This window comes from Oncorhynchus clarkii, chromosome 16, assembly GCF_045791955.1.
Source record: "Oncorhynchus clarkii lewisi isolate Uvic-CL-2024 chromosome 16, UVic_Ocla_1.0, whole genome shotgun sequence".
In the NCBI taxonomy this organism is placed as follows: domain Eukaryota; kingdom Metazoa; phylum Chordata; class Actinopteri; order Salmoniformes; family Salmonidae; genus Oncorhynchus; species Oncorhynchus clarkii.
In genome coordinates this window covers 23920989-23934842 of record NC_092162.1, presented here as the reverse complement: position 1 = coordinate 23934842, position 13854 = coordinate 23920989, and the positions used below count along the sequence as shown (strand labels likewise).

General features: G+C 41.7%; 1 protein-coding gene across 1 annotated transcript in view; it reads left to right on the top strand.

Moving 5' to 3' along the window:
* LOC139368236 (sodium channel, voltage-gated, type IV, alpha, a) overlaps nt 1–13854 on the top strand; it is a 101562-nt gene that overhangs the window by 44607 nt on the left and 43101 nt on the right. The window contains exons 4-13 of the mRNA XM_071106905.1: nt 1583–1698; nt 1867–2175; nt 4418–4536; nt 4726–4815; nt 5016–5144; nt 5738–5829; nt 6603–6875; nt 6986–7049; nt 8743–8884; nt 9122–9319. Coding sequence (XP_070963006.1) covers nt 1921–2175; nt 4418–4536; nt 4726–4815; nt 5016–5144; nt 5738–5829; nt 6603–6875; nt 6986–7049; nt 8743–8884; nt 9122–9319 — 1362 coding nt within the window. The 5' untranslated portion in view covers nt 1583–1698; nt 1867–1920. The remainder of the gene's footprint in view (nt 1–1582; nt 1699–1866; nt 2176–4417; nt 4537–4725; nt 4816–5015; nt 5145–5737; nt 5830–6602; nt 6876–6985; nt 7050–8742; nt 8885–9121; nt 9320–13854) is intronic.

The window sequence follows — 13854 nt, the reverse complement described above, 5'->3', positions numbered from 1 at the left end:
AATATTAGCTCAAAAGTATTGTGGGGTTCCTGCACCTAAATATAAACAGTATCGGCACACAAAATGAGTACCAGCACCTATTTCAGTCCAAGTCAAGCACTGCATGCACTCTTTCACACATGGGCACACATATGTCCCTGCACATATACACAGATAAGCATGATACTTACAAGTAAGTGCGTAATTAATCTTTGTATTTTGTTTCTCAACTGCAAAAAGTATCGATGCCAATGGTAAAGGACTTGGCACCATGTATCCCAAGCAACGAATACATCCCAAATGTGGATGGGTCTACCCATTAGGCAACATTTCAGATTTGATGTTCTGGTTGTGTACTGTTAATCAAAGGTATACTGAAAATAATTGCTACTGTGAGAGTATGCATAAGATATATGTCCAGACTGTGTGACATCTACACAAATATAGCAATGTCATGTTTTAAGGTAGCAAACAGAAGTTAATGTTTCGACACTAGTGTAATGGAAGTGGTTCAGTGAAACATGCTCATGTTATGAGTAAATTTGCCTAAGATCTAAAGTCTTGCATTAACTCCCTGAGCGTATGCCTATAGGCTTAAGCCCTGCAGCTAATACAGTCATGTGTCACACAGACGACCCAGGTTCAATAGCTGATCAGTGGCATTGGTGGTGTGACCAGGATTTGGTCAGCTGATGTCTGTCAGCTCCTTGGGTTGTTACGGAGAGAATGAGGAGGTCAAAGGGGGAGTGAAGTGTAACAAAGACGGAAGTGGTTTTTCTCACAGAAGACTGGCATGCTGATACACACACTGTTTGTCTACCCTAGCATAATCTAATGAGATGGTATGTCCTTGCCTGAAGTTTACTCCCCGAGCTAATTCCTAGGCTCAATCGGCTACTGCAGTGGTGTGGCACGCAGACACAGGTTCAATAACTGGTCAGTGGCATTGTTGGGATGACCTGGATTTGGTCACTTAATACCTGTCAGCTGCTGGGGTTGTTCTGTAGAGGAGGAGGTCAAAGGTGGTGAAGTGTAACATAGGAGGGTTGGTGAACCACGATCGTGTGATGAGGAATCGTGCCTGAGACTTTACAATTTGTGTTACATTTTTGAGCCAATACCTAGGATTTAGCTCAGCAGCCTTTGTCGTTTTATGGCATGCAGACAACCAATGTTCGATACACCACACTTTGCTAGTGTGAATGACTGGGTATCTAGTGTGCACTAGAAACTGAACTGGGTTCAGAATACTACTTGAAATCATTTCAAATACTTTCACTGTGCTCGATTGAGCGTGCCTGTTGGAATGGAACTAATAGAGCCCGTGGAAAAGTTCCAACCCCTTCCCCGCCCCCCTGGCACTCCTGGCTGGCTGAAGCAAACGCTCAAATTATTTAAATGATTTCAAATAGTGTATGAACCCAGGTTTGACTAGAAACACCAGAGTGTTGCAATCTTGTCTCTGCCTCTCTTATCCTGGCTCACTATATAGAGACCCTTGTGTGAAAGTATCTCTTTTCACTGTCTCTCCTTCTCTAAAAATACCCTTATTGCATGGTTTCCTCCTGTAAAAGTTCCCCCTCTGTTTCTCTACTCACTCCAGGACAGTGTTGTTCAACTCCTGGCGACCCACAGTGTTTTGTTCCAGCCCAGTTCCAGCCCAGTAACACCTGATTCAACTAATCACCTAATTTAAGACCCTTAATTAGTTAAAATCAGGTGTGTTAGCACTGGGCAGGAACAAAAGCATACATACATTGTGGGTCCTCAGGACCATGATTGAAGAACACTGCTCTAGAAAGAACCAGCTATGGCTATGACTCCATAGAGATGTGTTCTATTTAATTCTGTGGATGACTCTCACCCTCGCTCTTTCTCTTTCTATAGCTCACTCTAGACTAGAGCGATTCTGGTGTGGTGGTATCTCTTCGCAATGCGAAGATGGCACCCCTGCTCCCTCCCACAGGCGCTGATGCGTTCCGCCGCTTCACCCCGGAATCCCTGGCAGAGATTGAGAGGCTCATGGAGGAAAAGAGAATAGCCGCGGAAGTAGAGGGGTACGTAGGTGATGGGCCGTCGGAGCCCAGCAAAGACCTGGAAGCCGGCAAGAGTCTGCCCATGATCTTTGGAGACGCCCCAACGGAGATGCTTAACACACCACTGGAGGACATAGACCCCTTCTACAAAGCACAGAAGGTCAGTCCAGGACACCTCAAGCTCACCTAGCAATTTCACTGGACTGTAATAAATAAACATATTTTTGTTTTAGTACCTTTTAAAAAAAATTTTATTTACATAGTCATGACTCAAGCAAAGCAGACTTATCCCGAATATACTATATTTAGACATATCATGACAGCTGACTTAACATAGTCGTGGCCAAACATTTTGAGAATGACACAAATATTAATTTCCACAAAGTTTTCTGCTTCAGTGTCTTTAGATATTTTTGTCAGATTTTACTATGGAATACTGAAGTATAATTACAAGCATTTCATAAGTGTCCAAGGCTTTTATTGACAATTACATTAAGTTGATGCAAAGAGTCAATATTTGCAGTGTTGGCCCTTCTTTTTCAAGACCTCTGCAATCCGCCCTGGCATGCTGTCAATTAACTTCTGGGCCAAATCCTGACTGATGGCAGCTCATTCTTGCATAATCAATACTTGGAGTTTAACAGAATTTGTGTTTTTTTGTTTGTCCACCCTCCTCTTGAGGATTGACCACAAATTCTCAATGGGATTAAGGTCTGGGGAGTTTCCTGGCCATGGACCCAAAATATCAATGTTTTGTTCCCCGAGCCACTTAGTTATCACTTTTGCCTTATGGCAAGGTGCTCCATCATGCTGGAAAAGGCATTGTTTGTCACCAAACTGTTCCTGGATGTTTGGGAGAAGTTGCTCTTGGAGGATGTGCTGGTACCATTCTTTATTCATGGTTGTGTTCTTAGGCAAAATTGTGAGTGAGCCCACTCCCTTGGCTGAGAAGCAACCCCACACATGAATGGTCTCAGGATGCTTTACTGTTGGCATAACACAGGACTGATGGTAGCACTCACCTTGTCTTCTCCGGACAAGCTTTTTTCCGGATGCCCCAAACAATCGGAAATGGGATTCATCAGAGAAAATGACTTTACCCCAGTCCTCAGCAGTCCAATCCCTGTACCTTTTGCAGAATATCAGTCGGTCCCTGATATTTTGCCTGGAGAGAAGTGGCTTCTTTGCTGCCCTTCTTGACACCAGTCCATCCTCAAAGTCTTCACCTCACTGTGCGTGCAGATGCACTCACACCTGCCTGCTGCTATTCCTAAGCAAGCTCTGTACTGGTGGTGCCCCGATCCCGCAGCTGAATCAATTTTAGGAGACGGTCCTGGCACTTGCTGGACTTTCTTGGGCGCCCTGAAGCCTTCTTCACAACAATTGAACCGCTCTCCTTGAAGTTCTTGATGATACAATAAATGGTTGATTTAGGTGCAATCTTACTGGCAGAAATATCCTTGCCTGTGAAGCCCTTTTTGTGCAAAGCAATGATGACGATGTGTGTTTCCTTGCAGGTAACCATGATTGACAGAGGAAGAACAATGATTCCAAGCACCACCCTCCTTTTGAAGCTTCCAGTCTGTTATTCAAACTCAATCAGCATGACAGAGTGATCTCCAGCCTTGTCCTCGTCAACACTCACACCTGTGTTAACGAGAGAATCACTGAGATGATGTCAGCTGGTCCTTTTGTGGCAGGGCTGAAATGCAGTGGAAATGTTTTTTGTGGGATTCAGTTCCTTTGCATGACAAAGAGGGACTTTGCAATTAATTGCAATTCATCTGATCACTCTTCATAACATTCTGGAGTATATGCAAATTGCCATCTTGCAAACTGAGGCAGCAGACTTTGTGAAAATTAATAGTTGTCATTCTCAAAACTTTTGGCCACGACTGTACATGTGTTGCACACTAAGGCCCCAATTTAATCACTTGCCATTAAAGGAAAACCACACTACGGGTTCACGAGATTCACAAGGTTCTCAATCGTTAATGCTGCTTCTGAGGTGTTAACTTCATGCGTTCAAAGAGACACACCCCACACACACTGTTCTTTCAGGGACATTGTCATTGGATATTGCCACTAAACCAAGCCTGTCCTTTAAAATTCTGGGTGAAACCTACAGTGTGGTTTTCCTTTATCTGTGATAGAATGAATTGGGGGCTAAAAGGGATTAGCGAACTAGGATGCTAGCCTGGATTAGCTTGCTGGAGTGTCACTGCAATATGACAGGGTGGATGACTTGACAAATATGATTCCATAAGTTGTCCGGAGTGCATGTAATATCCTTTACCACCATGTAAGCTTTGTGCAGAGTTTAATCGTTATTATTTACAATTTGTTACTTTAGTCCTTCACTTAGCAGTGCGGTAATGTCTTTTCATGTTGTGTTTTTCCAGACCTTTATCGTGATCACCAAAGGAAACACAATCTTCAGGTTCAATGCTGAATCAGCTTGCTACATTCTAAGCCCCTTCAATCATCTTAGAAGAGGAGCCATTAAAATTCTCATACATTCATATCCTTTTTAATGTAGGGACTCTAGCTGCCCTGTGTAGGGAAGGGGGGATTGTAAGAAGGATGGTCTTATATTGTTGTGTACTGTATATAAAGCTGTACCCCAACAGGGTTTCGCGACCTTTGATGTTACTATTGTCTTTTTCAGTACAATCAGTGTGCCCGCCGGTTTGCCTTGACTCTATATTAAGTTATTTAGCATGTTCATCATGATTACCATTCTGTCGAACTGCTTTTTTATGACGATGAGCGACCCACCGTCATGGAGTAAAACTGTTGAGTAAGTATAGCAACCTGTGCTGAATTTCAGAATTGATTCCTGAAAGGGCTATTGCACGCGTCACTGTTTTACCACGATATCTAATGGTTCAAAGTGTCTTAAGTCATGTAAACAATGAATTATCTCTGAATTACAATGTAGCTCACCGAGAGAGAATTGCAGAAGTAGTGCATTGGAAAGATAGTGTTTTCTCATTGCAGGTATGTTTTTACTGGTATTTATACCTTTGAGGCCTCATGCAAAGTGTTGTCAAGAGGCTTTGTTGTCGGCCCTTTTACATTCCTTCGAGATCCATGGAATTGGCTGGATTTCATGGTGATCAGCATGGCGTGAGTACCTAAACACCCGACTGGCTCTCAACCCTCTTTCACTAATGATATAATTGTTAGCAAACTGGAATGGTTAGTAAATGTTTTATAACACATTTTATACATCCAGCCTTTATTTATCCAAGTAAGTAAATTGATAAATTCTTATTTTTGCAATGACCCCCCTGGCCACATTATATTTAAGAAATACATTCTGTGCATTTTTGCCAAAAACATTTAAATACATTCATGATTATATCTTACAAAAACAAATGTAAAACATTTGAAAACATACCCAATAATAATGCTAAAAATAATCTAATAGTTTGTATATACAACACGTCTTGTTGCGAGATGGATAAATGGTTTTGGCCACCCTCTCAAGCAGTGCGTCCATTTGGCCCAAGAATTGGACCAATATAAAAATAGACTCTATAAAAAAAAAGATATTATATACCACAGCAAACACCATGTCTGATGTTTTGTGTACTATTTTGTAACGTTTTTTTAACACACAAGACGTTCTTCAGTGACAGGTCCACTGTTGTCCACTGTCAGTCAGTCCACAATTAAATCATGTTAATATATTGCTTGTACTGTGTGTCTCTCCACAGGTACGTCACAGAGTTTGTTGATCTAGGCAACGTGTCAGCCCTTAGGACGTTCCGTGTACTCCGAGCCCTTAAAACAATCACTGTGATTCCTGGTATGTTTTCATCCAGCCTGGTCTCATTGTCCCAGATTTACATGTACTATCTTAATTAGTATGATATGTTGCTTTCGGAATGGTTACATGAAACAGAAGGTCACTGAAGGAAAAAACTAAAGTAGGGTGGTTGGTCGAGGTGGATGGGCAGGCGTATAACGCGAACTTCTAGCAACCCCAAAGGTTGCGTGTTCGAATCTCATCACGTTTCAAATTTAGCGTTTTAGCTAAGTAGTAACTTGGAACTACACAAATGTTTTGCTACTTTGCAACTACTTAGCACGTTAGCTAATCCTAATCCTAACCTTAACCCTTTAACCTAACTCTCAACCGTTTCCCACCTAACTAACATTAGCCACAGCAAATTGGAATTCGTAATATATCATACGTTTAGCAGATTTGTATTTACCATGTTACCTCTACCCGAGTCCAGGTTGTTTCATCTGCAGCTCTTGTTGAGACTCGCCAAACTGATGTCAATATCAAAATGTTTCCTTGATATGTCTTCAATTAATTGACCTGGTTTGTATGCACACGTTCAGACTTATTGAACTATTGACACTGTGATGTCAGATAATAATAGTAATAGTATCCAAAGCAACTTACTTTTTACACAGTCAAATATATAGTATGGGTAGCCAATTCGGGAAACAAACCCATAACCTTGGTGTTGACAGCACCATGCTGAAACCAGTAAGCCATCAGAGCCACTATGCACGATCTGGTTTATCTCGGCCTGCAGATGTGTCACTGACGTGCATCCATTTGACCAGGATTGAAAACCATCGTGGGCGCCCTGGTCCAGTCTGTAAAGAAAATGGTAGACGTGATGATCCTCACTGTGTTCGCCCTGGCCGTGTTTGCGCTCATCGGCCTGCAACTCTTCATGGGAAATTTGCGCAACAAGTGTGTCCGATGGCCCATCCTCAACTCAACGGTGTTCGACGATTACAACTCCACCTTGTCGCTTGACGCCACCATGGGGTTTGGCGAAACAGAAAATTCCACTGTTCCTGTCGATTTCAAGGAGTACATCAGCAATATAGGTGCGTTTGAACCACTGAGACAAGTCATCTGTTCCTCTACTTCAGGCTGATGTGACGGTATGAACAGTACTTTTAGTTTGTGTTTGATTTGCTCTGTCTTTCGGCTATAGAGAACCACTACTATTTGGAAGGTAGTCTGGATGCTCTTCTCTGCGGAAACAGCTCTGATGCTGGGTATGTTACTTTGTGATAACACAAATGGCACAATGATACAAAGATGAGTTATGAATGTATTTCTTACATTTAGTAAAGCAATTTTAGGGTTTTGATGGAAGGATGCACACCACTGTGGGCAAACAGAACACTATTGGAAAAGTAGTCAAATGTTATGTAAGCATTTATTGGATATTTCAAACTTTTTTAACAAATCAAAAATACAAAATTATTCACTTAAGTTAATACTTTGTAGCGCCACCTTTTTCTGCGATAGCTGTAAGTCGCTTGGGGTATGTCTCTATCAGTTTTGCACATCGAGAGACTGACATTTTTTCCCATTCCTTCTTGCAAAACAGCTCGAGCTCAGTGAGGTTGGATGGAGAGCATTTGTGAACTGTTCTTTCCACATACGATTGGATTCAGGTCTGGACTTTGACTTGGCCATTCTAACACCTGGAATGTTTATTTTTGAACCATTCCATTGTAGATTTTGCTTTATGTTTTGGATCATTGTCTTGTTGGAAGACAAATCTCTGTCCCAGTCTCAGCAGATCCATCAGAATGGTCCTGTATTTGGCTCCATCCATCTTCCCATCAATTTTAACCATCTTCCCTGTCCCTGCTGAAGAAAAGCAGGCCCAAACCATGATGCTGCCACCACCATGTTTGACAGTGAGGATGGTGTGTTCAGGGTGATGAGCTGTGTTGCTTTTACGCCAAACATAAAGTTTTGCATTGTTGCCAAAAAGTTCAATTTTGGTTTCATCTGACCAGAGCACCTTCTTCCACATGTTTGGTGTGTCTCCCAGGTGGCTTGTGGCAAACATTAAACAACACTTTTTATGGATATCTTTAAGAAATGGCTTTCTTCTTGCCACTCTTCCATAAAGGCCAGATTTGTGCAATATACGACTGATTGTTGTCCTATGGACAGAGTCTCCCACCTCAGCTGTAGATCTCTGCAGTTCATCCAGAGTGATCATGGGCCTCTTGGCTGCATCTCTGATCAGTCTTCTCCTTGTATGAGCTGAAAGTTTAGAGGGACGGCCAGGTCTTGGTAGATTTGCAGTGGTCTGATACTCCTTCCATTTCAATATTATCGCTTGCACAGTGCTCCTTGGGATGTTTAAAGCTTGGGAAATCTTTTTGTATCCAAATCCGGCTTTAAACTTCTTCACAACAGTATCTCGGACCTGCCTGGTGTGTTCCTTGTTCTTCATGAGCTCTCTGCGCTTTTAACGGACCTCTGAGACTATCACAGTGCATGCATTTATACGGAGACTTGATTACACACAGGTGGATTGTATTTATCATCATTAGTCATTTAGGTCAACATTGGATCATTCAGAGATCCTCAGAACTTTGGAAGTTTGCTGCACTAAAGGGGCTGAATAATTTTGCCCAATTTTTCAGTTTTTGATTTGTTAAAAAAGTTTGAAATATCCAATAAATGTCGTTCCACTTCATGATTGTGTCCCACTTGTTGTTGATTCTTCACAAAAAAATACAGTTTTATATCTTTATGTTTGAAGCCTGAAATGTGGCAAAAGGTTGCAAAGTTCAAGGGGGCCGAATACTTTCGCAAGGCACTGTAAGTTATGCTCTTGTCTCTGACAAGCAGCATTCTAGATGTTGAGGATTGTGGGGTCAGGGAGGGGTGGCCGGCTGTGTGCAAACTGATTCTTCACCCGCTACCCACCACTGTTGATAGGAAGTGCCCAGAAGGATTCACGTGCATAAAGGCTGGGAGAAACCCCAACTACGGCTACACCAGCTACGACTCCTTCGGCTGGGCCTTCTTGTCCCTCTTCAGACTCATGACGCAGGACTACTGGGAGAACCTGTTCCAACTGGTTGGTACTTACAATATATAATAGAATGATACATTGTTTCATAGGTACAAATTTAAGCCTTAAGTTAGACTTTTCCTGGACTTTGTCCTGTAAAAATGTGAGCGCTCTCCATTCCTCGAAAGGGACTGCAGGGAGTGTGCCTAAAAGGAATTTCATGAGGTTTACTACAAACTGCATGTTGACTTCCCATTAAGTGTCATCCTCCAAACTTGTCTTTGCATGCCTCTTCGTATGCAGACACTTCGAGCAGCGGGGAAGACGTACATGATCTTCTTTGTGCTGGTCATCTTCCTGGGTTCCTTCTACCTCATCAACCTCATCCTGGCCGTGGTTGCCATGGCCTACGACGAGCAGAATGAGGCCACTCTGAAAGAGGCGCAGGATAAGGAGGAGGAGTTTCAGAGGCTTCTGGAGCAATACAGGATCCAAGCCCAGGTCAGGTGACAGCTACTGCATATCCTCATGACAAAACAGGCCAAATCACACTACTACCTTAGAGCTATGGCAGACTTTGTTAGTGATCCCTCTAAATTCTGGAAAAGAAAGTAGTTTTAGACTCCTCCGTCTTTACTGAAAAAGTTAAGATTTGGTCATATTGGCGGTCATAATGGTCTTGGTGAGTTAGTTGACTGTTCTTCCCACATAGAGCCTCCAGTTGCCTCGATGGATGATCAGTCAACCTCACATGACTTGGGAAATGGTAGTCAGAGTTTTCCTTTTTGGCAATTCACAGAAACAAAAGTTATTGCTGCCTTATTAGCTATGGACACAAAGGGTGGTGTCACGTTCTGATCTTTATTTTCCTTTGTTTTGTCTTTATTTAGTATGGTCAGGGCGTGAGTTGGGGTGTGCAGTCTATGTTTTGTGTTTCTATGTTTAGGTTTCTGTTTCGGCCTAGTATGGTTCTCAATCAGAGGCAGGTGTCGTTAGTTGTCTCTGATTGAGAATCATACTTAGGTAGCCTGGGTTTCACTGTTGGTTTGTTTCCATGTCTGTGTTTGTCACCACACGGGACTGTTTCGGTTTGGTTTTCGTTCATGTTCACATTTATTGTTTTGTAGTTCTTAGTGTTCAGTTTATGTTTTATAATAAACGATATGGACACTTACCACGCTGCGTTTTGGTCTGATCCCTGCTACACCTCCTCTTCAGAAGAAGAGGAGGAAATCTGCCGTTACAGGTGGTGGTAGTAGTGATCTTGATAATTATCAACCCATTTCCAGGCTCCCTTGTCTTGCTAAAGTCCTGGAATCATTGGTCAAGAAAAATCTATGGTATTTTCTATTGGTAAATGGTATTCTTAAGGTTAATGAATCCGGATTCAGACCTAAACATAGTACCACTACATCTGCCATGCTTGTTTTAATTATATTGCAAATGCCAAAGATGATAGAAAGAATTGTGCTGCAATGTTTGTAGACTTGTCAAAAGCTTTTGCTACTGTAGACCATGCTATTCTGTTGAATAAGTTGCCCTTGAAAGGGTTGGATAATAATGCTGGCCGATGGTTTCTTATTTCAATGACAGAACTCAGGCCATCAAGGTTGATTGGGTCAAATCTGAGTTCCTTGAGTTGCATAAAGGGGTGCCTCAAGGTTTGATACTCGGCTCACTACTGTTTACAATCTAAATAAATAACATTGGTAATGCTGTAAAAAAAACATATTTTTATTTGTATGCCGATAGTGTTGTGTTCCATCGGTTGGCCAAGCCTTTTCAAATTTGAAATCAGATTTTCTAGCACTGCAGAGGTCACTAATTGGATCTAAAGTTAGTGCTAAATGCAAACAAAAATAAATGCATGCTTTTTTTCTAGCCCCCATAACCCAGATTTAAATGAATTTGTAATGACTAGTTTGAACGGTACACAAATTGAGCAAATTCATTCCTACAAATATCTTGGTATCTGGCTTGATGAAAAACGAATAAAAAAAAAACATGTCACTGAACTGGTCAAGAAGTTAAAGCTCAAGGCTCGTTTCTTTTACAGAAAGAAAGCATGCCTGACTTTTTTTTTAATAGGAAGGAAATCGTCCAGGCCACTTGTCTATTTTAGATTATGGGGACATTATCTATTTGCATGCAACATCATCTACACTTAAACCACTAGATGCTGTTTTTCATTGTGCCCTTAGGTTTATTACTGGTGATGGTTATAGAACTCACCATTGTGTTTTGTATCAAAACGTTTGTTGGGCCTCTTTCTATGTAAGGAGAGAGCAGAATTCTCTTCTGTTTATTTACAAAGCACTCATACAGAAACGTCCTATGTATCTATCATTATTAATTAAATGTGGACTTACAAATGAACAAACACAGGCTTAGATAACACTGGAGGTCCCTTCAGTCTCCAGAGTTGGGTAAAGATGCTTTTAGGTTTTTTTGCGCCCTTTATGGGGAACAACTCACAGAGATCTCTGAATTTAGATGTTCTGGTTCCCCTTGGTCAGTTCAGAGAAATTATCAGAGACCTCTATGTTGATAAAAATTTTTAAAAAAATCTTAATTTGTTTTGTAATTTTGTATTGTATATATGTTTTATGTATTTTAGTATGACTTCCCTGTAAAAGTTTTAAAATAATTTTAAAAGATATGAGAAATTATGACATCAAACTGAACACTATGTAAATACAATTTTTGAAGCCTCTCAGTATATATGGAATAACATATCATTAGGTTGGGGCAATCGACTGATGGTATATTGAATGGCTACCAAATAGAATAGCTTGGACTTACTTTCTCTTTGTGTCAGGGATGCTGGCCCACTAAACCCAAAGTATTATCCTTGGGTTGCACATTTAATCAAATTCACATCAAAATCGCAATATTGACATGTGCAATAGTGTAAATCAATTTGAATTCAATACCTTTTTGACAGAATCCCTTTTGATTTAAACAACACTTTCCATATGTGTTTACCCAGGGAAGAAGTAGACAGCAAGTGATTTTTGGACCTGAATGCCAAAACATTTAGGAGATAGAGGTGCTCAAAGTTGACCCATTTTGTATACACCACCATACCATGAGACATCCATGTATTTAGCATTGGAAAAGATCAGTGGTGGAAAAAGTACCCGACTGTCATACTTGAGTAAAAGTAAAGATACCTTAATAGAAAATGACTCAAGTAAAAGTCACCCAGTAAATTTCTACTTGAGTAAAAGTCTAAAAGTATTTGGTTTAAAATATACAGTGGGGCAAAAAAAGTATTTAGTCAGCCACCAGTTGTGCAAGTTCTCCCACTTAAAAAGATGAGAGGCCTGTAATTTTCATCATCAAATCAAATCAAATCAAATTTTATTTGTCACATACACATGGTTAGCAGATGTTAATGCGAGTGTAGCGAAATGCTTGTGCTTCTAGTTCCGACAATGCAGTAATAACAAGTAATCTAACTAACAATTCCAAAACTACTGTCTTGTACACAGTGTAAGGGGATAAAGAATATGTACATGAGGATATATGAATGAGTGATGGTACAGAGCAGCATAGGCAAGATACAGTAGATGGTATCGAGTACAGTATGTACAAATGAGATGAGTATGTCAACAAAGTGGCATAGTTTAAAGTGGCTAGTGATACATGTATTACATAAGGATACAGTCGATGATATAGAGTACAGTATATACGTATGCATATGAGATGAATAATGTAGGGTAAGTAACATTATATAAGGTAGCATTGTTTAAAGTGGCTAGTGATATATTTACATCATTTCCCATCAATTCCCATTATTAAAGTGGCTGGAGTTGAGTCAGTGTCAGTGTCAGTGTGTTGGCAGCAGCCACTCAATGTTAGTGGTACCTGTTTAACAGTCTGATGGCCTTGAGATAGAAGCTGTTTTTCAGCCTCCTGAGGTTGAAGAGGCGCTGCTGCGCCTTCCCAGCTTTGATGCACCTGTACTGACCTCGCCTTCTGGATGATAGTGGGGTGAACAGGCAGTGGCTCCGGGTGGTTGATGTCCTTGATGATCTTGGGTGGTGTAGGTGTCCTGGAGGGCAGGTAGGGTCTCGAGCTTGATGACGAGCTTGGAGGGTACTATGGTGTTGAATGCCGAGCTGTAGTCGATGAACAGCATTCTCACATAGGTATTCCTCTTGTCCAGATGGGTTAGGGCAGTGTGCAGTGTGGTTGAGATTGCATCGTCTGTGGACCTATTTGGGCGGTAAGCAAATTGGAGTGGGTCTAGGGTGTCAGGTAGGGTGGAGGTGATATGGTCCTTGACTAGTCTCTCAAAGCACTTCATGATGACGGATGTGAGTGCTACGGGGCGGTAGTCGTTTAGCTCAGTTACCTTAGCTTTCTTGGGAACAGGAACAATGGTGGCCCTCTTGAAGCATGTGGGAACAGCAGACTGGTATAGGGATTGATTGAATATGTCCGTAAACACACCGGCCAGCTGGTCTGCGCATGCTCTGAGGGCGCGGCTGGGGATGCCGTCTGGGCCTGCAGCCTTGCGAGGGTTAACACGTTTAAATGTCTTACTCACCTCGGCTGCAGTGAAGGAGAGACCGCATGTTTTCGTTGCAGGCCGTGTCAGTGGCACTGTATTGTCCTCAAAGCGGGCAAAAAAGTTATTTAGTCTGCCTGGGAGCAAGACATCCTGGTCCGTGACTGGGCTGGATTTCTTCCTGTAGTCCGTGATTGACTGTAGACCCTGCCACATGCCTCTTGTGTCTGAGCCGTTGAATTGAGATTCTACTTTGTCTCTGTACTGGCGCTTAGCTTGTTTGATAGCCTTGCGGAGGGAATAGCTGCACTGTTTGTATTCGGTCATGTTACCAGACACCTTGCCCTGATTAAAAGCAGTGGTTCGCGCTTTCAGTTCCACACGAATGCTGCCATCAATCCACGGTTTCTGGTTAGGGAATGTTTTAATCGTTGCTATGGGAACGACATCTTCAACACACGTTCTAATGAACTCGCACACCGAATCAGCGTATTCGTCAATGTTGTTATCTGACGCAATA